Source organism: Haemaphysalis longicornis, unplaced genomic scaffold (genome assembly GCF_048455015.1).
Source record: "Haemaphysalis longicornis isolate Haplotype H1 unplaced genomic scaffold, Haemaphysalis longicornis Haplotype H1 scaffold_3, whole genome shotgun sequence".
NCBI lineage: Eukaryota > Metazoa > Arthropoda > Arachnida > Ixodida > Ixodidae > Haemaphysalis > Haemaphysalis longicornis.
In genome coordinates, this window is record NW_027526335.1 from 11,111,475 (window position 1) to 11,134,847 (window position 23,373).

Below are 23,373 nucleotides of genomic sequence, written 5' to 3' on the forward strand. Positions count from 1 at the left end.
CGGCGCATTAAAAGCCACAACCTATAAAGACAGAACAGGAACATCAGTGCAGCCTCCGTTTCGGGGCCACAGTACACAAAAGCACACTGATGGTCAACAGTTCATAAGGCAAGTCCCGAGATACAGCAGCAATGCATGCTTTTGCAACAGACTAGAAGAAGTTCGACTCCTGGCCGCGGCAGCCGCTTTTCTGATGGAGGTGAAAAGCGACAACGCCCGTGTGTTCGAGATTTCGGCGTATGTTAACGATTCCCAGGAGGTCAAACTTAATCCGAGGCCCTCCACCATGGCGCGCCTTATCGCCTGTGTAGCGTCGGTGCGTTAAACCCCATAATCATTCTTTCAGACTAGAAGAAGTTATCCATGGATCCTTACAAGTATTAGTGTGCAGACACTGGACACAAGGCAGGGGGCACATGCATTAAGTTACCCCCCCCCCCTCCCCATCATGTGCCGAGTGTCCTCATGCTAGTGCTTACAAAGCACGTGGTGAAAACTCAATTTCGTGAATTTCTCATCTTAATGGACGAATTCTGGTTCCCTTCACAGCTGCCCATAAGAGAAATGATTGTTTAATTACACTATGCACCCAATTCAACAAGCTAATTAGCATGTCCAAGAGGCTGTTGAGTTGAGCTTCAACTGTATTACCAAATAGCCAAGTGGTCCACACACCTAACCAATCGGTAAACTTATACACGGTTACCTTGCTTAAGGTGACAGTTACCTATATGTAACCTTCAGTCGGTGGGCAAAGACCAGTCAGCACTCCAGCTTCCAGTGTAGTAAATGCTGATTGCTAGGCATGTTTCCATCCCTGCTTTCCCAAAAAGAACGGAATGACCTATTGCTTGAAAATCTCGGTGCATGCTTTATAATAGAGCCGTGACTGCACTGCTGGCTGAAGGACAGCAGTTATGCCTTGACGTTTTTTTGCATGTTCATCTCTCAAAAAAGGAAGGTGAACACACCATGAAACTTTCCTCCATTTCAAAGAGGCTAAAGGTTTTCTGTAACAACGCTCATGCAAATTTCAATGCAGATTGCGATCAGAAGCAGTAGGAGTAACAACGCACCAGCTACTTTTCGGCCCTTCTCTTGTGACGCAAGACTAGTTTGCATCACGGGATGATGCCGACAAAGGCAACTGTAGATTAACTAAAATGGTCAATAACGTACATGTACGGCATTGCTTGTATCTTTAAAAAGCGCACCTTTTTCGCCAAATTTCCTTGCTTGGCATGTGCTGCCACACTTCGGAAATACGTCAAATTTTTTTCTTGCCCGGAGGGCTCTTCTTTTTATTTTTTTATTATTTACTTCAGCGGTGCACTGGCTATCGTTTGCGCATCCGCTAACGAGGGGGCGCGCTGTGTATCGCCCACCTGGCACCCGGGCGCCTCTCGCTTCTTGCGCCTGCCACAGACCAAGGTCGCCTGCGAAACTGATGAGGCTTTTTTCTCCTCTTTTTTTTTTTGTATTTTATGAGCGGTGCGCCGTCTATCGCTCTCACTACCGGCCATGTGCGCGCAGCGGCTGGTATCGGTATCATCCTCCGGGCGCTTCCCGCTTTTTGCGTTCACAAAACTGATGTCTATCTGATTTTGATTCACTCGAAAGGTTTCGGCTTGTTACTCTCTCGTTTTTATTTAGAATTTTTTTTGTGTTACTCATCAATAAACCGCATATATGTAACAACATAAACGATTTTTTTGTCACTTTATGGTCACCCTAAAAAAATTACTATAATTTTTTCTCGAAATAGATTCATACGAAGAATTTAAATTGGCAATAAAAAAAATCGATCCTGGGGCGTCGCATTTGGCGAAAAAAATCGACCCTGGGGCGTCGCATTTGGCGAAAAAAATCGACCCTCAAGGGGTTAAAAAAGTATTGTGGTTTTGCCATTCAAACCCATTGTGGCTGGCATTTAAAGGAGCCATGAAGAGAAAATACAACTTCGTTTAATTTGAAAGAACTAGGATTCAGTATCACACTCAGTTCCATTAGAGCCACAAAAGATGTTTTTTAACGAAAAAAAAAGCAAGAAGTATTTAAAAACTTTCAGATTTTGCGCCACAGTGACGTGTTATGAGCAAGAATGACGTCATACGGGCCAACAATAAAACATAATTTTCAGTGCGTTAACTGCACGCTAGCATTCAAGTGATGCGGTCAAATGGAACTAGAGGCCCCATTACAGACGTCCAGTCATGTGTCGCCGCGACAGGTCAGTTAGGCGGCCGCCAATCACACAAACAAGGTTCTGTGACGTCATAGAAAAGTTGCGGGAAATTGGCTAGGGGGTTGCGACTGCTTCACACGTTTTCTTTAATATCTCCGTTATTTGTTTGAAGATTTCGATGATATTGGATCATTGTTATCAGGACTAAGCAGTCTCTCTAATAAACCCAACTTGTATTTTGTCTTCATGGCTCCTTTAAAATGGTGTTATTTTGCAACGTTGAGATGAATAGATAACTGCCACCGTGCAGAAAACGAACGTAATATGAAAATTAGCAGTAAGGATGCTGCCCCATCTTTGAATGGATCTGAAGACAGCATTTGAAATTGGAAGAGCTATCAACAACCCACTTTCTCAGTGGGTGGGGCTCAATTGTTCAGTACAAGACAGTGTCATCGTCTGACGCGAAAACAAAATTTACGACTGTGCCATTAGATGGCACATCGTTATTATACGGCAGAACACCCTGTAGGTATTATTGGGTTTGGCCAGCGATTTCAAATGTCTCATGTCGTTGACGTTCGGTTAATGTTGGCTGTGCCTCCATATACATCACCAGGACCTTGAGGTAAGGGTGGGTCTTTTGAAATACCGCCTTCCGCTCTTTTTAAGCACACCATGGTGTCAGCAATTGAAGAGAGCGTAATTAAAACTTGTATGTCGTCATCATGGTCCCCTTTAAACCCATTGCCACCATAAAGACTTTACAAGAGATGAAAATGTGAACTAAATGCTTTTGCATTAACTTTGCTCGAAGAAGGGATCTTATATTTTGTGCAAAAAATTTAAACCAAAGAAGTTGATAATTAATTTGCATAAATGCAAGAAAAAAAAAGAAAGTGTCAGCTCCGCTTATGTCGCCCTAGCAAAAAGGTGCACCTTGCTCCCAGATAGAGGTGCTGATCAAATTGCCATAATTTGATCAGTACTTAATTAAAGGGGCCATGCAGGCAAAACAGAAGTTTGTTTTAGTCGAAATATTTTGTGTTTTACAGAGCCCCCAACACTTGTCCAGCAGCAAACGATGCCATATTCACTCAGAAATTACTAATCAATTTAGGTTAAAATTTTGATTCTCCCGCCAAATCGGGTGTGTTCATGACGTCTGCCATGAACTCAGAGGGGCGGGTATTCAAACGAACTTCTAGTGCGTTATTAGGCTCTGCAGCCTTGCTTACCGTCAGTCCTCCCAGATGGCGCTACCATAGTCGGCCGCAGCCGTTGCTTCGTTTTTGACCATATTTGCACCCGGCTTGTTTTTGTTAGAGTAGAAAGTAATCGTTTCGTGAAACATGGGGTATGCTTGACAAACAGGGTCACGTAACACAATGTCGCTTATGCCAATCGACTAGTGTCGTGTAAGACAACTCCAAAGCGGCGGACTGCTGTGCAGCTAAAACAAGCATAGTGCGCCCAGTACCAACAGGGCGAATCAGTACTTCTATGTTTACGTGTATTTTCGTAACTTTCATTGTTTGCCTGACCATTCTTACTGCGGTATAATGAATATGCATTACATTTAAGCGCAAATAGTTCGTTCAAAAAGCTTATAAGACCGCCTAATTTGCGCTTGCTTTTGCCAGCCTCAGCCAATATGACATCATAGATCCTGTTGTTGGAAATGATCTAGTGGGTCGCATGGCCATTAGCTTATTTGAGCGAAGTTTGCGTTAAAAGTGGTGCCGGTACGATTCTAATGAGGCAACCTTTTGAATGAACCAAACTTGTGTTTTTTCTGCATGGTCAGTTTCAGGACAATATTTCTTGAATGGTCCTGTCCTTGTCTAACAAGAAAAAACATTACCGGAATAAATGTAGTATTCTAAAGTTCAGTTTATAGCTCAAGGCTTGAGCAGCTTGAGAAAAAACTGAGAACTCTGCGACAAGGTAACACCCCCCCCCACCCCCTCTTTTCTATTTTTTTCTTCTTTGATTCTTCATTCTTGATCTTCTTCTATATCTCTTCCTTTTTTTTCTTTGACACGTCATATTCTGGTATGCATGCCAGACAATTCTTTCGTCTCACCTAATAATCCTGACTGGTAAAGGAATTAAGAGAACGAGTGAAAGAAAACCGCTTTTAGGCAGTGTGTTCAATGCGTCACACATCCATTTCAGGATGACACGGAGAGCGATTCAGAGTATGGAGAATTCCCTCCCCTCATGTCCCGCATGCAAGTGGCCGCTTCCGACGCCGCTAGCGACGACGAATATGAGCACGCACTGGACGACGACTTCCCACCTCTGGAGACCCCATGAGCGAGGGGATTGGCTGCTCCGAGCACCGAGCTTTGTGCTCGGCTGCAGCACAGTGCTTGTTTACAGCCTCCACCAAGCCCAAAAGTGGGGGGGAAAGGAAAACGTCCGAGGGGTGTACCACTGCAGCTACCGTTCCTTTATTGTCAGAGTCTTCTTCGGGTAAAGTTTGAGTTGCTCCAACGTCTGTTTTGGGTTCACAGTTGCAAGCTGAAAAGTGAAATAAAGTTTTTTGTTCAGTTTCAACCCATCGCAAATATGTTCTGACACAGTGGGAAAACAAGGCTTTAAAAAGACCATTACTGGGTGACAAATTTTAATGGCTTAACATCAAGACAAATGCAATGACCTCTTTTCGGTTATATGGCCAGTCTCAGATGAAAAGTGTTCTATATGCTTATTCAAGCCAGTGTTGCCTATCATGTACGTTCCATATGCTGGTAAAACTTTGCTGTAGCTGGCACGGCCTTTCACCTTTTAGCAGAGTGGGGGAACAACGCTGTTCAAGAGCCACACACAAGCTGTGCTTTGACAGTGCTACGAGGTGCTGATAACACTGCAGCACCAAGCTTCTGAAAGGCAATCATGAACGCTACCCCAAAAGTGACAACCGCATTACACTGATGATTCTGAACAGTCACCATTTGCCTTTTCATATGTGACTTTGCATAACTTGGGTTTATCACACCTACACGTTATGTGCATGTGGTATGCTGCACATGTGCGAAAAGAGAAATTATTGCTGTTACCGGCAAGCTCGTTCGTAACACTTTGCAATGAACACTGATATAAGCGCACCTTTGCTTCCATGAATTTCCCACCTAAAGTTCTAGCTCATTTGAATGCTAAGCACTTCAGACGCATGTTTTTTATAGCCTTTATTACCAAGTCTGAAAGCACTACTAGCTTAAATGGCACTCAGGAATCTGTATCTCATTGTGATAACCACTGCCTCAATAGGGGCTCTTGTTTTCAGGAGGCAACACACTCCAACATTCAGCTGGGGGTGGGTGGGGTGCAAACAGTGACCACTGGACACCAGAGCATGCTGCAGAGGCCTTCATGTCTTAGAGGTGTGCTCAGTAAAGAGAGGGACCATCAATTCAGGCCTCACTTTGCACAGGTAAGAGAAGACAATCGAAACAACTGCCTTTGATCTGGGCAATACAATTCCGCAGCTACTGTACTGTCCACGCACATTACTGCTCATTCACAGATGGCAGCCCAAATGCACTCAGGCACTCAGTATGGAGACAGAAGTACAGTGATGGCAACTTTGGTTGCACGAGGCTGCTATGCCAGAAGCAGTAGATTACCAGTAAGGTATTAGCGGACACTTAGCTAACCAGAACCTTTAGTAGTAGGACGTGCAGGGCCCTTCTTGGGCTGCTTCTGCACCTCCTGGTTAAGAATGCCCAATGACCCACCAAACTGCCTTTGCATTCACAACATCGTAACACGCAGCCAGCTGTCCTCTTAGTTTTCCTCAATATAGTGGCTTTGCAGTCGTTCCAATGTGCTGCCTGGACGTCGAGCACGCGTCCACTGTCTTCAGTGCACATCCTTTCGTTAACACAGGAAATGGACCAATTTTTAGGGGTCTAATACCGAGGCTACACGAGCGTTTCAAGGGCCTTCAGAAGGCCGTTGAACCGATTGTCTATCGAGTGCCCTATTGTAAATGCATAGGAAGCAGTTGTGGGGGAGAGTCCAACTGTCAACTGAAAGTGACTGTGTAGCGCAGGTATAATACCTGTGTTACATGAGCGTTTCAAGGGCCTTAGAGTCGAATGTCATTTGACTCAACTGACACCTTTGAGCTGCTACACAATGTTTTTCAAAGGCCTTTGGTTGAAATGCCATTTGAGTAAAAGGAGCACCACCAACAACCTTTGAGGCTCTCAAAGGCCTTTAAAATGCAAATGGTCGTACTCTCGGGAGCAGTTTCTGCATGCCTTAATTACAAAGCAATTATTCATGAGTAATATTTGGTGTTTAAAGTGCACAATCTTCATGATTTTTCACTTGTTTTTGTTTTCTATCACTTACAATAAGGTAACAATAAGGTACAGTTACAATAAGGTAACTTGGTACTCTCAACACTGATAGTGAAAAAAAAAAGGAAAAAATAAAGCAGCTGCTAGTGCATGTTTGGGTGAACACAATTGTAGATTGTTATTAATTTGATCACTAATAATTGTTTTTTATTTCAATTTTAACTTCAAAATTAAATTTTTGTCAAGAATGAAACAGGGCAACAGTGGCGACACCAAACCATGACGGGCGAATGCGTACGGAAACTTTTAACTGCCTTTGAGAATTGTCATTTAGATCAGCGGAACTCCTTCCACTTCGAAGGCCATTCGACTAATTTGTCCTTTCAAACACTCGCGTAGCACAGGTAAAAGAAAACATTTTAGGGGCGAAGCACCTGAGGGGCTTGGGCTGTTGGCGTCCCCTGTCATCGTCTCCTGTAGCCACGGTACTAAAATACAGGGACACTTGCTTTCCAATGCCTCAAACTAGAATGTTCCTTCTGCATGGTTTCATCTGCGTACTAAAAGAACACACCAGCTCTAGACACAATGCCTCACTCTAGAACGCTTTGTGCTTCAAGGACGCAAGACTTTTACAGCAAAGCTGTATACCGCTACCCCCCAACGGTTTCATCTCCGTAGGCAAAAACGCCAGTGCCTAAGATGACGAGCGCTCAGCATCGAAACCGCATTTGGATGTCAAGGCGCCTGTGAACAATGGGACCCCCCCACCATGTGTTCCTGGTAAAGATAGTTTGCAGGTTATCTTTTTTGGCAGGATCTGGTAACACTAGCCGAGCGCAATGGTCAAGCCCGCCTTCTCCAGCACCCAATTAGCAAGTGCCAATGGCAAGAGGGAGACTTACAATCTTTGAATACACTTATACACTGCATGCTTCGCCCCTTCCCAGGTTTCACATTAGTGGAGATGGAATTAGTGGAGATGGCAATGTTTTTTTGTGATACACATATTGGTTAAGCACATATTGCAGTGGCATAGAAGGCAGATGATTCAACATCCTTTCCAACAACACCAGATTTTAAAATGTTTTCATAAATACTCGTAGCAAAAAAAAAAAAAAATACCAAATCAAAATTTTTGTCCAGTCGAAGAAAATCATAAGAGGATGTGTACAGCAATCCGCCGATAGTAGAAAAAATTTAGAATATACATTTTGTAGGTAAGCACTCCTAAAACACATCCTTAAAAATTGAGTTGCGCGGAACAATTTGTCAGATATAAAAAAAGAAAAAATGTTAGCACGCATGGTGCCCATGCTATGTTGCCCATGCCAACCTCCATTTCAAAATGCGCAATATCGGATGGTTCTCTGGAAGAAATCTGGTGGTTTGACATTACCAGAGGCATCAATTTGTCCCCACGTGATGTAAAGAGACCTTGTCATGACCGACTTTGCATTTAAACCAGCACAAGGTTCAGGGCAAGCAGGCGATGCAAAGAAATTCGCTAAAAGTTCAACACGAAACACAGTGGTGGATGCCTGCGGACGTTCAGTCCGTTATCACCACCTATCTATCAGAACTTTTTTAATATCATCTGACTGACTACTGTAACTGCTTGTTAGAATGAGGTGCAATGCACTAGAATCGTGCCCAGCAAGCTTTCACAGAGTAGATGTCGCGCGACAAACGATACGAGCCTCTTGCATTGCAGCGCCGCCTAACGTTAAAAAAAAAAAAAGCAATACCAAACCTGTTGCACACTGTCACAATAAACTACTAACAAGCAGCACTAGACCTCCATAAATGCAGGTGTATGGAAACGAAACTGGCCGGCGAACAACCGGCGGTGTGCAAGACCAATCTGAAGTGCCCTCCTCGCTGGAACTGACATTTGACTTAGTGTTACTTTTCGACTTCCAGCTAGAGCTGTTATCACAGAAGTAAGGCATCGATGAAGTAAAATCATGAGCGGCATGCTTTTATCGAGGAACAGCAGTGGGCGACGCAGGCGCCATCGGAAATCGGCTTGAAGTTTGGTAACTGCGCAGTAGCACTAAATACGGATTTCGCAACGCAAAAACAAAACTGAAACTGCTGGAAACTGGCTGAAAATGCCAGGTACACTTGTTTGGCACGCAGGGGACCTTCAGAAATAAGCTTTGGCAGAATAAAACTACCCATTCTCTAAACCAAAGCTCTGTAGTGATTAGCTGGCGTCATTTTCAGGTAATTTATCACCTCTCAACGCTGTCGGATTACAAAGCTGACAACGTAATTTGGTGTTTGACTTGCAGGGAGAGCCTTTTGATCAAGGATATGGTGGTAATGCTGCGTAACTAGGAGCAGCATGCTTTTAAAGCGAAGTTTTAGTGTCCTCGCCGATGCCGTTGTATGCCAGTACGCCCTGCAGGAAAGCCAACTTTCTCTGGCGATGATGATGAATGATAGTGGGTAAGGGAAAGATAAACCTGCTTCCCATGGCCGGAATCGAACCTAGGTTCCTCGCGTTATGAAGCCAGCGTCTATCCGATTGCTCCATTTCGACATGGTCGAAGCAAACGCCAAGCAGCAGAAAGCGGTTCGCGCCGTGCACCCAAACCCAAACATTACGCCTACAGAGTGCACATTCGAGAGTTGCTGTGGGTATTCTAGAAAAGTAGCGCATACCTCCAGAGCAGGGATTGGCCAACCAAACAATCCACCACGAGAAAGCTTCGCGTTCAGCTATCGCCGTCATTAGATGGAAGGGGGCATGATTTTTTTTGTCAGGCGCAGCAGTCCCGCCCCATTTCACAATGACACGCAACTGAGCTTGCAAAAAATGCCGTCAAAAATGTCAACGTTGCCAGAAAGGGAAAATTTAAACTGATTCTAAAAGTGCAGTGCCTAGAATAACCACTGGGGCGTGTTAGGGGCACAAGAAGCGACTGCAACATGTACAAACTGCCGATATAAAGCACTGATCACCACTGATCGATTTAATAGGCACGTTACTAAAAAGTTAACGCTACTTGCAGCTTGCCTAGCAACCGCCCTGCTCAGGTGTGGAATGAACAATAAATTATCAAGGCAGCAGAAGCTGCGGCCCCGACCTCTTGCCGTCGCCAGTTCTTGATAATCTTGAACCTGGTCAGCGGGTAGCCCAGAGAGTCCAGATAGACCAGCAGCACACCAAGCTCGGCAGACGCCAGGAATCGGCGCGTTAGCGATCGCCCGTTTGGCAGCTTGAGACGGATCTGGACAACACGGTCCAGGGAGTCCGCCGGAGGCTCGGGGGGCACAGCAGGCTGCGACACAAGACAGATCGACACCTTGGCACCCTAGTGGACCTGACTGCTCCTGTAACTGCACTGCCTCAGCGCACGCACACGCACTAAAATGAAACACAAGCACCATGGACATGCACATGCTTTTGTAAAGGTTTCACGAGTAATCTCATTGTTTATGACCATGTGTGCGTTACTTTGGTTCAGTTGGGCGAACAAGCAGCAGTGGCTGTGTGCAGCAAGCACGCAGTGGGAACCCTCAATTCAGAGCTTAGTAGCATGACAATTAGGCCCTCACGTGGTGGTAACCATAACGGAAAGAAATGGTGCTTATGATTCAGTAGCCTTCTGAGCTGCGCCTTGTACAGAGCAAGCAGTCCACATTGTTCTTGCCAACAAAGACGAGATCTTATTACGCAGCCAGCTAGAATTTGGCTGCTTGAGAAGAGGAGGTAAGCTATGAGGTCGTTTGGGTAAGCAACCTTCACCTTCTAATGTCCAGAGAGATAAGAAGCCCATGCAGCTGCATTAGTCCTCCTCCACCACTTACTCAATTCCCCATGGATAAGGATTCGTACCCCACTGCCCCAGAAATGGTTTGCCTCACTAGAGCCGTCTCTTAGAGAGCATAAAGGCAGGTACCACTACAGCAGATCTTCTTCATATAGCCCAGTGCCAAGCATTGGGTACCATTACAGGTGGCCTCCAATGTGCATCAAAAGGGAAGGAGAGAGTGCTGGGTAGAAATTCTACCACGGAGGTAATGAGCCCAGCCATTATTGCACGTCGGCCGACAGAAGAGACAGCCACATTGGCCCAGTTAGGTTGCAGGTTTGTGGTTGGGCGACAGCCTCGATGCACACTACCAGAACAATTGTGTGCCTGTTGGGAGCCCCGCAAGGGAAAGCGGGAGAATGCGTTTGGTGCTCTGGGTGTGGCACAGCCAGTTGCCGTAACCAGACAAAACAGACGACAAAAATAAGACCATTCAGGGGGCAGCAGGTTTGCCTCCATTGGCTGTTTTCTGGTCGACCCTTGCAGCACTCCCCAAGTGTATGCGAAAAACTAGGCTTGTGAGAACATTGCAGTTTTGCATTTGAACCAAACAATACTGGCATACAAGATTCCTTCAAAAGTTAAATATCTCATATTAAGATTCACAAATAATTCAACGCTCCAAATATGCATTTTTTTAAATATTCGCAAAATGTCCGGAACTCCTCTCACTGTTTGCCACATCACAGGTTCTTGAGCCTTACAAGCCTGATCTAGGACAAACTGACCTGCACGAACCGCCTTTGTAAAACCCATTTTATCTAGCGATTTTTTTTTGTAACCTATATGCGTGAACAACTTTCTGTGGAAATGCACTCAAGGCCACACAGCCGAACCACGCCATTTTGCTGCGCACCTGGAAATATTTATTTCAACAAAAATATTTCACTGGCTATAACCTAAGCAATTAAAAATCTTTAGTTCTTTAATGTTGAATTCTAATAGCAGATCCAGAGCACTTTCGGGGCAACTTTTCTGCTCTCTCTGGAGCAGACGCGTTCCAATGGCAGATCGGGAGTGCCGTCGCAGCCGAGATCGCTCCGTGGAGCAAGAAAAGTTGCTTTGCCGAAATCGGCGGAGTTGGCCGGAACTCACTAGGACGCTTACTTTTGCCGCATGGCGTCGCCAACGTCGCCGCCGTCTGCGCTTCCGGCCAGTGCTCGCATTCTCTGCCTCCTGTAGCCGCGCAAACGCGCTTGCGGGAACCAGACAATTTCGGGGAAGGCGCGACGCAAAGAATGCTGGGGATTTCTTGTTCCCATCACGGTTTGGCACTTTGCTCTGGCGGGAGCGGCTGCGTTCCAAAGGCAGCTTCGGAGTACCTGCTCTTCGCGGAGTCGGCGCGCTCCGCGGTGGAGCACGGTGGCTGCTCTGGATCTGCCATTGGAATTCAACATAAGTTATCGCCTTGGATTGATAATGCCACTAAATTACTTATCAGAATACATGAAATGGAGAACAATATTTTTAGATTTTCGGATTTTTGCGGTTGCAGCTGTCGCCACTGGCGTTGCAATGGTTCTCTATCGAAAAAAAAAAAAAAAAAAAAAGAAAGAAAGAAAAAAAAAAAACAAACACGGCGTCCTTCTTGACAGCCTACGGCAGCTCGCCACTGCATTCTCTGCCTACGATTTTTAAGAAGCTTGAGAAGCAAAAGCTGGCAAAACAAACAAAGCACGTGGTTTTCAAAGTGTGTGCCCAAGTGAGACTGATTCAACCAGGACGCTCCGTCGTTTCCGCAATCCGTTCGGTTAGCCAGTTTTCTGGCGTAAGTGAGGATGAGCGTAAGCGTGTGTGCGTGCTGCTCTTTCGGCATACTGTGCCTGCGCTATGCAAGTACGCTACGCATGTCGGTGGTGCTGCCCAGTTGTGAGCTTCAAAAGAGTTTACAAATCAATGCATGCCATCAAAACTGTAGCGCTGACAAAATTCACTTCACTTCTGAACGATACAGATTTGGGCGGTAAGCCCGTGGGCCCACGGTTGGTCTGAGTTCTCCAGTCAAAGCGCTGGCTTATCATTTACAAACAAATGAAGTGTGGAGAAGGAGATGCCAATATGCCTGCAAGCTCGGTGATGGTGGTTCAGCGAGCTCAACTACGGTGCTCATGCGTAGAAATGAGCTGTATCAAATGTTTATCTGTTACGCCGAAACTGAAACCAAAACCAGTATATTGGGAACTACTTTGGAGTAGTAACACAGAGCAGTTAGCTCCCCCTCCCCACATAGCTTTCTCTCCATTGCCACAGAAAGTTGTTCTCAAGTATAGCCAACGTATATACTTGATGAACTTGCCAGTACGTCACCCACTACAAACTTGCAACTCTCTCTACCAGTAAGCAAAGGTACCACCATGTGGAAAAACCTTGCACATGATGGCACACGCATTTCGCAACCTCCCGAGCAGCACGAAAAATGGCATTCACACACAACTAGTACTGCGAGCCTTTGTTTAAACAACGGTGACAAAAGCACCTGCAGGTGGCAGATAACAAGCAAGCAAGCCAGCTGCTTGAGGTTCGAAGGAAAGTGGGGGAGAGCAGGTGCAATGGCTTTTTTTTGCTTTAGTTATCAGTATTCGTTGAGGTGCATGGGTGACGATAACTCTGAATGCTCATATTCCTGCCTCTTGCCACTGGTCGGCCCCAACAAAATGAGCTCCTCCTTTCAGACACACGTAACAGCTGTTCATAAATGCACTGTGCCACAACGTATCTCAACCAGTCTAAATTGTAAAAAAGACAAAAGTTTAAACAACTGGTCATTTTTACATTCACACTTTTCTTACGCAACAAAATTCCTTGAATGAGTAAAAAAAACTCTACTATTTGATTCGCGATTCGTATTTCTTTTTGCCACCATTCAAAGCAATTTACACGCCTCTATTTTTAACCTATGCACTTCAAACTTTCACACTTTTTGTGTGTTGGCATGCAGAGAGCAAACATGCTTTTCAGTAGAATCTGACTTAAGTAGTTCATGTTAAGACAACTGAAATTCGTCACCTTTGCTATGTGCTCCTCCAGATTGGCAGCAGCCTTAGGCACAATGGCACTAACTTCTTGAGAACGCTTGGAAGACACTTCTTCGAACTTCTCAGCCCTTGCCACTTCCTCTGTTATTAGCACTGCAACAGAATTTGCCTCAACAGATGTCCCCTCAACTGGCATCGCTTCTGGCTTGTCATCCAGCTTCGGCAATTTCAGCGCCATTGACTGCATGCTCGAAAGGCCAAGCATCACCACCTCCTTCAGCAGCTTTTCATCGTCCTCGTTGTCATCATCATCATCATACTCATCTTGCATTAAACAGCCATTGGCACCGGGCACAATGTCGTTGCCCAAGCAACGTTCCCCATTAGTGAACACGTCAGGTGCAGAAAAAACGCCACCACAACAGCCGTCTGCACACAGCAGGGGAGATTTTTCCCCTTGACCACTGCGGACCTTTTCCCGCGGTTCCTCAGAGACAAATTCCGTGCCCTCGCCGCTCCTGTGCTGCTGCTTGCCAACCATGGCTCGGCCGAGGCTGATCACTTCTAGCAGAATTTTGCTGTCCTGCTCTTCATCGCTGCTCTCAGACACACACGAGTCTTTGATCGGCATCGTACAGGCTCTGGATTCGGGGCCACCGGAGGGTGCGAGTGGTGGTGGTTCCACAAAGTGTTCTTTTGCACTGGTGCTGCACCTGACACCTGTGATGGACTGCGGGGCCCTCGAAGGGCTGGTGACCTCAGTGGAGGCCACGTCCAAAGGTGGGCAGTGTGGACACAACTCCTTCCTCGGAGGCACCTCGGGGAAATTTGCACTCGGGGATGTGGGAGTCGAAAGCAACTCTGGCTTCCCAACAAGCGCCCTGCCCATCATGACGACCTCCTGCAACAACTGGACGTCATCCTCGTCGTCGCTGCTCTCCTGGCACAGTGGCCGTTCTTGCGCTAGGCTTTTGTGTGCACTATCACTCACGGCAGCACAGCCATTCGAGTCAAACTCTTGGTCACCCACACATTTGCAGACGTCCTTTGAGCGGTCCCCCTGGTGACTACTTGGCTCAGCAATGTCACCAAAGCTGCTGCTTTTCCAGCTGAGTGCAGGGCGTAGAGAGCTTTCAGCAATGAGGTTGCTGCTGCTTGAACTTTGCCCACTGCTTGTTCCTTTGTATTGCAAGGGGGGCACGCCAATGTCCTGGTTGCCACACTGCAGCCTGCTTGGACAAACTACATGACTAGACGGGAGACCGGTCACAGTGCTGCCTGCAGCCCCAATCAAGCTCCTTGGCTTTGGGATGGGTGCGTTTATGATAATGCTCTCCTCTGGTGCTCCACTCCAGCTTCTGGTCTTGGGATGGGATGACTGTGTCACTTGCCACCCCAGCTGAATGCACTGCTTTATTAGATCTGCACTGCCTTCGTCTTCATCAGATACATCGATCAAGGCTTCCGCTTTAATGCACGGTGGCTTGGGGGACTGCTCAGCCCAGTTTTTACTCTCATCGGGGCCAATGCTGAGGTCCGTGAAGGAGGCAGAATGGGAGAGCATCGACGGCGTGTCCTCTGTACAGTACACGCGCAGACAGTCTTCCTCAAAGGAAGGTGACACCGCCTCGTGTGGTGAACCCAGGTGACAGTCATCTTCGAAAGACACGTGCTTGTGGCATCCCTCGGGTTTCGCGTCACTCTGGCCTCCACGTTGTGCGACTGTTTGGTGACCTTCGGATGATCTTTCGAGCACTTGTTCGGTGGGGCCTGGTAGACTTACCCAAGCTTTTGTGCCACCCAAGTCGGTTAAGGAAGGTGCGTGGGAAAGGACAGATGGTGTTCCTTCTGTGCAGTACACACGAACGCAGTCGTCGGCAAAGTAGGGCACAGCAGCATCCTCGTGTGACGTGCGCATGATGCAGTCATCATTGAAAGACACGTGTTTGTGCGTAACGTGCAACTTGGATCGTTCCCCACTCCATCTTCGACCGCGACCACTCCCGAATAGCGCCGGCTGTTTTGACCGGTTAGGCCTCACTTCAAAGTCATCCTCCCAGTCCGAGCCGACGCCACTCTGCGGAAAGCTGTTGTCATTAATTAGCGAACAGGGGCTCTCAGCCCTGGAGTAACCACATGGGGTGCCTTCTTGGGCGTACCGCCGCGTCGTGTCTGCAAAGACCTCTTCTGCAGCTTCACTGATACCGGCTACGCGACAAGAAGGTGCACGAGACTGCTCCTGCCCACGACCTCTTGCATAGAATTCAGTTTCTGCAAACTCCTTTTTGTACTCTCTGAATGGCTCGTGCCCGTTACGATTGATGCTGCTGGCGTCGTCGTCCAGCGTAAGAGAACTGAGGCTGGTGGCCTGGGATATCCGGCAGGGGGTGCCTTCCTCGGCGAAGCTGCGCGGGCAGTCCTGGAACACTCCCCCGACCGGCTGCGGAATGGGCTTGGTGCACGGGGGAAGCCGGAACACGGGCGACCGGCCCCGGGGGCTGGGAGGCATTGTCTGGCTCGGCGAGTCCGGAAGGTCGCTCGGGGACACTGCGCCACTCGTGTGCTGGCTGAAACAGCAGACCAACCCCATCAAACAGCGCACACTGAAGTCAAAATACAAGCTGCTCTAGATCGATAGATTAGCTCACCAAGAACACGACTCTTATGCGTAGCTTTTGTAAAAAAGGTAGAAACTGGCGAAAACGTGAAGACCAGTGTCGCCGCCACAGGCAATAGTGCGCAACTTACACTGGAAGTGGTTGAAATTGAATGACAAGTATTAAAACAATATGCTTACGCAAGTTTATGAAACCTAACTGGAAATTTTTGTAGTGCCATGTTTGAATGTCAAAGAACCAGAAGAAAGCTAGAAACAATATCACAGCAACCCAGCCGATAGATCACGCAGTGAACCTAAACCCCAACAAGTTCATTTCGGCTTCGGTGCAATACTTAGCACAATAGCCGGCCAGATAATTGTGTGACTTTTGCAGAGTACTGTGCGCATAGGCACTTTTATTATGACCTTCCGTGGGATTTCGCTGGACTAAAACCAACAGCGAAACACTTATTTTGGCTAAACTCAGTCTTTCCTAAAGTACTTTACATCTGGCACACTGTGGCCTCTGCGATTGGCTGCCGGCAGCACGCCGTTGCTCCGGCCATCCCCTTTGGCGCGGAGCCAAGCGGAAAGGTGTAATTTTGTTAGCTCCTGTTCACGCCATCAGGTGACGGCCCTAGCCTAAAGCTGAAGAGACTCGTTTGGCCGACGCTGCCTGCACTCTCTCAATATGTGGTCGATGTGTTTTGACTCGTTCCTACAAATACAAAGTTGTTTAACATACGCTGTTTAACAGCCACAATTGCCTTTGCATGCAGCTTTGGTGTGCGTTTGTTTTTTACCGAATGTCACACATTTATATTGTGTCTGTGTGTGTGCATGTGCTATCGGCGTCAAATGAAACGCGAACATGAAATATGAACCTGAACACACATATAGCGCGATTTCATTCCATGCAAGCCAAAATGACGCGTGGCTTAGTTACAAAAACAAAGTTGGGAAAAGTGGGTTTCCACACATACCACTAGAAAACCATTACATGAACTCTGCGAACAGTACTTTTCAATTTTGGACGTTCTGGTTCATATTTTCATGTTCGCATTCCATTTGACGCCAACAGTACATGCGTGCACATTCCATTTTACTATGCTGAGCGGTCTCAAGTACCTACTGCAATGTCGCTACCAAATTATTTGCTGCGAGTGAAAATGTCATGGTTTTTCGTGATGTGTTTCACACTGCCGTTCAGAATGTTTCTGAATTTCTAGATTTGCAGTGGTAATATTCTGCACATAATTTGTTGGCTTGCCTTTTTTATTAAGGGTCATTATTTTTACCGTGAGCAGTATTACCTCAAGGTGATCGCTAATATCTATAGACACAACAGCGGCCGGAAGCAAGTTGTTTGGGATATTAAACGTAAACACCTCAAGTAGAAGGACTGCCTATCATAACTCGTGTAGAGATTTTCATTACATTACTTAGATTACGCCTGGTTATATTAGACTGCAAGTCACTTTGTGCGTTTGTAATCTGCAAGCATGTCAATATTCGTATCGCCCCCTAAATAAAGATTAATATTTTGCTCTGATGCATAATAAAAAAAGGTCAATAAAGGAAATGAATTGGTTTAAATGCACTAAGGTGGTTTGTATATAACCGAGATTATGGCTCTTGATAGAGCGCACGGTAACTAAATAATTCTTCGACGACGTCACAGGTGATGCATTCCTGAACAAGAAGCGAAACGGCACCACCACGCTTACTCTGCCTATTGTGTAAAAAAATACTGATAGCCATTTGGACAATACACTTCTGGTGCTGAAGTATACCACATCTCTGTAAATGGTATCGCGGTAAAAGTTGTGCCAAACATTTCAAGTAGTGCTGCCATGTCACCTACTTGATTTGTTAAGGACCTCAAGTTTAAATGAAAAAAAAAAAAAGAGAAATGACACCGCTGGTGTTCCCGTATTTACTAATTGATTTCCGTCAGTTGAATTCCCATAATCTTATTCTTGCTTGGAACGCACGGAACATGTGCACAACATTTCTAGACAATAACAGACAGGTCATCGAGATGAGTGATAGAAGTAATAGGCTATTAATCTTCCTGGCACACAAGAATTTTTCCGTTTTTGATGCAGCCGTATTTCCAATTAATTATATGTGAAAAGAAGAAAAAATTGACCCAGTTTCAGAGTTACGCAACATTAGCCATTGCAGAATGTTATGTCCTGCCCAACACTGGATTGGGGTATTCTATTTAAGGGCCTCTGTGAGCTCTGGAAACTGACATTGCTTGTCTATTGCAGGAATATAAATAAAAATGAACAGTACTATCTTTGGTACACAATAAATAAAGGCACTGCGCTCTTTCTCTGTATAAAAGCTACTCTCAGGTACTAACATAACAAATACGAGTTTTCCAGAAATAAAACATCCCGACGCCTTATCTTTTTGAACAATGCGTGATTACAAAAATAAAAATCACTGCTGTGCAATGAATTCACTTATGCTTCACAGCGGGCCTAGTCCACATCAAAATTTAAATGGCTAATCCATAATGGCATCAGTAACTACTTCTACATTTCACCTGCTTTGGTGGGCAGTTATTTTTTTTTATTACACGTCGGGCAGAGGAAGTTTTCATCCTCTACACCCGCCCACGACAGGGAAAGTGACCATAGCTTATGCGCGGAGGCCACGGGCGCACGCAACGTCTTTGCTGGTCGCCGCCAGATGGCGCCACTCATCCACTCTTGTGGTGATACTGCCACGTGAGGAGGTGTGCTGCGGCACCTTCACGCCACCTAAAAGGACAATATGTTTGTCCTCAACAAACCTCAAGAAAAATTTTATTTAGTGGTCCATAGCAGCAAAGGACAACAGTGTTCAGGAAAGCCCAACTGATTTGACCGAAACTGATGACACTTGGCACGCGGTAATTACACTGCTTCTGTACCGCTACGCATTACTGCTGCCTCGCTTGCTTCTGGTTTGTCATGAAATTGCTGTGAGGGAGGAAAATGGGTTGTTCCATTAGTGATTTCTCCGCAATTAAGGCATCTTCCAGCACCGAATCAATGCTAAAATAGCCATGGGAAAGTCAGACTTTCGTTTCAAATCAACTTGCTGGTTGCCTTCTGTGTCCCTTTAAAGGGACAGACAACCGTTTATTGTGGAGAACGTGCTCTGTTTCCCAAATGAAAGGGCATCACTTGAAACACCTTGAACTGAAACTGTTTACCTAATAGGGCCCTAGAACGTATGAAAGCAGAATTTTTAGACCTGCCAGCACTATGTATTGTGGGGGCCCTTGTTTCCCTATGCCTCGCCTGCACATGTTTTCGTGAGCTGGTAGCTGGCGCGTCACGTAGGTCATGGGGGAAGCAGGACCAGTTTGTCGCCTTCCTTCACGCCACCCTCTCCCCGACCAGGGGCAGACCTCCTCTTCCCCCCGAGCTGACCTGCGAGATGCACGCGGATTCCGCCGAGAGTCGACTGGGCAATTTGGTCGGAATCGGTTGGCTCGGCAGTGCCTACTCTGAATGCCCCGATGACGGTGAACCCAGTTGGCTCCACGGACTCGGCTGAGAGATTCTGTCCTGATCAGTCGCACGGGATGCCTCCCCTGCTCCTGCGGCCGTGATGACGGATATCGAGGTCTGAGTCCCGCGGCTTGAGCGAGCGACAGGAGCCACTGTCTCCCCGCGAGCGATAGTCGTGTTGTCTGGTATATGCCCTGTATCTGCCAGGCAATAAAGCCTCACTTTGGATTGCCAGAGCCTGTCTACCGCATGTGAGTACCCAAACCCGCGCGTGAGTCTTCGGATTCCGCAGGGCTAGTGTATGGCGCGTAGCGTTCTCTAGCGAAGCCAGCCAGGGTCCTCTGCTATCCCGTACGTTAGCCCACAGTATGCTGGCAACCATGGCAGTGAGCTGTACGGCAACACACTTTCAACTGTGCGCGAGATGAAAAGAGGTATCTAAAAACTTGTCCCCAGCCAAAACAATAATAAAATGCAGTCCTCACCATTCCTTTACGAAGTTTCTGAATCAAGCACTGAAAGTGAAAGAGCGCTTTGCCTACTACGTATGGTCATGCCACATTTACGCACTATACGGTGCCACCTTTCAGACTTCAGAAAGTTTAGCGCCATATTCGGTTGTCGGTCCCTTTAAGCAGGGCACAAAAATTCAAAGTAACATTTTACGTCCTCCTCACTGGATTCTTGATTATGTTTTCAAAACAAGGACTGGTGCACTACTAACTGTTTCATTGGAAAGATTTGGCAGTTCCGGGCTCTCTAAAATATTGTTTCACAAAAAACAATGCTTCTATAGCAGGGAAATTTACATTCAATATAAATAAATCTCATTTTGTACCAAAGGTTCCTATGCATATTTAGGGGCAGCAAACAAGAAGCTGTCACAGGTTCCGTTCATGCTTCATATGATGAACCCCAAGCACTGGATTATACTTGGCAGAAATTGAACAAAAATATTCCAGAGAGAAAACAGGCAACCCAAGTTCCTGGCGTTCCTTCAAGTTTTGATACCATAGCCTTGTTGCGAAAGTTCCATAATATGGTGTACACGTCCTCAGTTCAATCCTCTCAAACTTGCACTTACTTTCTGCATTATCGCCTAGCTTTTACCAGCTTTCCAGTGACACGAGTCGGTGAGTAAGAGCAAGGCCTCGGGGGGACGCTGCCCTTTCTTCTTCATTTCTAACTGTCCAGCACTATTAGATGTAGTGTGCGTCAAATACAACAAAATTGTTGTTTTGCTGTGGCCATCTTTAAAATGAAGCAAACTTATAAACTGTTTTTATGTTTCTTTTAAGGCCCAATACAGACTGGCTAAACATTATATGTGCCACAAAAGCAACAGCTATTCTATGCACTGTACTACAATATAGCTGAGCCTTATTCATCTAGTGACCTAAAAGATACCAGTTCACACTTAGTTACATAAGCAATGTGTAGAATTGACTTAAAGGGACCCTGCAACAGTTACCATCGACTGCTAGGAATGCATTTTGGGGTAAAGTCTATTGTCCCAGCAATCTCCTCCCGCAAGAATTATGAAAATCCGTTCACTATCGCTGAAACTACGTGCTATGAGAAATCGCGCATAATCGTTCCCTCTCAACTCGACCGCGGACAACGCGACGAAAGCTGCGCGCTGTAGTTTGTCTTCGGCGGCGAAAGCTGTAGTTTGTCTTCGAAAGCTGTAGTTTGTCTTTGTCTTCGAAAGACAACGCGACGAAAGCTGTAGTTTGTCTTCGGCGGCCTTCGATATATCACAGGCCGGGGAGTTTTCTCCTTTTCTCCGCAACATGGAGGCGCCTATTTCCGGTCTGAAGCCACAAAAAAGCAGGCATGGGTGCCTGCTCGCAAGCGCGCGCCCGGGCTGGTAGGGCGTTTTTGATGCAATAAACGTTTGTAATCGAGTGGTCCCGTTGAAAGGGAAGTATTGAGCTCTTCACTCAAACTCCGCGCGCACTCAAAACACAAAAGAAACGGCAAAACTGTGCCTACAGGTTCAGCCATAGAAAAGGTTCGTACACAGCGATGACGACAGCGGAAATGGGCGAAATTAGCCGCGAAGTTGACCAGCGACAGCCAATTGGGCAGCCATGGCCTCAGTGACGTCGCTTAGGCCGTGCCAGGGGTGCATAATGAGAACTGAAGAGAGCGCGGTTGGTTTTTCCGCGTCTTTCACAGCGATTTGCGCGCTCACTGCTTCACGTGCACGTGTAATATTTGGCTCAGGTATTCCTGGCAGTATAATATAAACGTCGCGCAGGTTTTCTTGCACTGCTCAAAGAGTGTTGCAGGGTCCCTTTAAGAGAACTTGTTACAGCAAAAAAATTCATTTTGAAAAAAAAAAAAAAAAAAAAAAAAAAAAAAACAGTTCTACTGCTGAGACTTGAACCCAGGTTGTTAGAGTTAAAACCGAAGACTGTACCTCTGTGCAACTGCAGCCGACAAGTGTGGCCTTTTTAGCAGTGGCTCAATACAGAGCATCGTCCCGTGGTCTGGTCCACAGAATAGACAGTGCATACTACAAGCCAATGTGCAGCCGCACGTGCAGTGCACAAATTACTTCTGCAAGCTGTGACGAACGCTTAATTATGTGTGACTAAACCGGCGGGTAGTGGGAATTTTTAACATCGAGCTGCGCTTCATTTTCCCCACTTACAGCAGCCGGTGGTAAAAGCAATGTGGCATCACCCTTGCAGGCATCCAGTCATTGGTTAGTTCCGCTGTACTTTATAATGCTGACCAGTCACGCTCCTTTTGTCGCGTGTCAAACGAGGACACACTACTGATTTGTCTTTCCGATAAGCTTTCTTTCTCAAGACTTGTAACATCAAAAATGGGAGAGAAATTCTATTTATTTCTGTCACTGAACAAAAGGTGCGAATCTATTACTGTGATTCTCAACAAAAACAGAATGAGGAGTACAGAAGCACCTCAGCAATCGTTATGCTGTGTAGGGGTAAGATCATCACTTGTCAGTGAGTTGTGTTTCAGTGTGATCGATGAACACTGTTTTGCTGCAACACTTCGTTTTGCCCTCTGCACATGCCCAGGCTTTGCCTAGCAGCGACTCGCTCCTTTTCTTCATGTTTTATTACTGAGGCATGCCATATGCAACAGAAATTTGGTGGGCCGTTTTTCTCCCATGGTTTTTATAATGTAGGTGGGATTTTCGCACAATGAGCCAAGTGGCACCCCCGCATCAAAAAGCTATTCCGCATTTCACGTGCTAATTAGGCAATTCATACCGGAAATGTCTGCTGGTGAAACTTTAAGCGGTCTGTTGCCTCCACACTTTTCGGAACGTACAGAACACGCAGAAACATCGTCTACCCGTCAAATGCAAGCTGTCAAGAAAACGATCGAACGCTGTATACATCATGCAAGTGAAGAACACGCATACCTGTGACTGACAGCCAAGTTGTGCACGTTCAGCGCAGCCTGCTGGTCCAGGCTGCTGAGTGAACCAAGGGAGCTGCTCCGCGAGAACATCAGCGGCGTCTCGTTCGCGACGTTGACCTCTCCGAAAGCGGTGGCCATCGTGACAGCTGCGCAAAGCACAACAGGTTAGCATCGCATCGCTGTAGTAACGATACTGTCGCGTATGCGGTTTCTTCTTTGATGTGGCTAGAGCGCTATGCTCCAAGGAAAATACCGCCACTAAAAACTCGGAGCGGCAACAAGTGCAGTTCGCATGACAGGACATACGATAACAAAGATTGGAAGTTACCGGTGAAAGTTCTGTCAAGTCAGTGACCTGGCGATCACGGGGGTGTACGATGTTTTTCAAAGGACATTAGTCCGCAAAAGACGAATGTTCCCAGCCTTTGGGTAGGTTGGGGACTAAGCAACTCACAAATACAACTTTAAAAACTACTAGGAAACACAAACATTTCAAGCTCGATGAAGTCTGTTGATGATGATGATGGCCTAATGTAATAGTTAATCTTTTGGCTATAAGTTTA

The 23,373-nt window shown here is 46.4% G+C and overlaps 2 protein-coding genes across 10 annotated transcripts in view; one reads left to right on the forward strand and one right to left on the reverse strand.

Moving 5' to 3' along the window:
• LOC144173950 (uncharacterized) overlaps positions 1-4,625 on the forward strand; it is an 11,802-nt gene extending 7,177 nt beyond the window's left edge. For all 8 annotated transcript variants that reach the window (XM_077702313.1, XM_077702319.1, XM_077702314.1 and 5 more), the window contains one exon: positions 4,364-4,625. In XM_077702313.1, the coding sequence (XP_077558439.1) occupies positions 4,364-4,504 (141 nt within the window). In that variant the 3' untranslated portion in view covers positions 4,505-4,625. The remainder of the gene's footprint in view (positions 1-4,363) is intronic.
• Positions 4,620-23,326, reverse strand: LOC144173949 (uncharacterized). Of its 2 annotated transcripts, XM_077702310.1 has the most exons (6): positions 23,139-23,326; positions 22,812-22,956; positions 13,329-15,864; positions 11,430-11,699; positions 9,594-9,788; positions 4,620-4,711 (listed from the first exon to the last, which is right to left on the reverse strand). In XM_077702310.1, the coding sequence occupies exons 2-6, from the start codon at positions 22,946-22,948 to the stop codon at positions 4,631-4,633; spliced, it is 3,219 nt and encodes a 1,072-aa protein (XP_077558436.1). In that variant the 5' UTR covers positions 22,949-22,956; positions 23,139-23,326; the 3' UTR covers positions 4,620-4,630. The 2 variants fall into 2 exon arrangements, with proteins under 2 accessions (XP_077558436.1, XP_077558437.1); XM_077702311.1 differs by lacking the exon at positions 11,430-11,699.
• Positions 23,327-23,373: the final 47 nt, after the last annotated feature.

Bases quoted from the DNA above. Each gene is read 5' to 3' on its own strand.
- LOC144173949 (XM_077702310.1), bottom strand. From the start codon at position 22,948: ATGGCCACCGCTTTCGGAGAGGTCAACGTCGCGAACGAGACGCCGCTG. The intron at 9,789-11,429 runs GTAAGCGTCCTA...CTTGTGTCGCAG, and splicing joins GGCGACGCCATGCGGCAAAA to CCTGCTGTGCCCCCCGAGCC. The intron at 4,712-9,593 runs GTCGGGGCCGCA...TTCACTTTTCAG, and splicing joins AGAACTGGCGACGGCAAGAG to CTTGCAACTGTGAACCCAAA.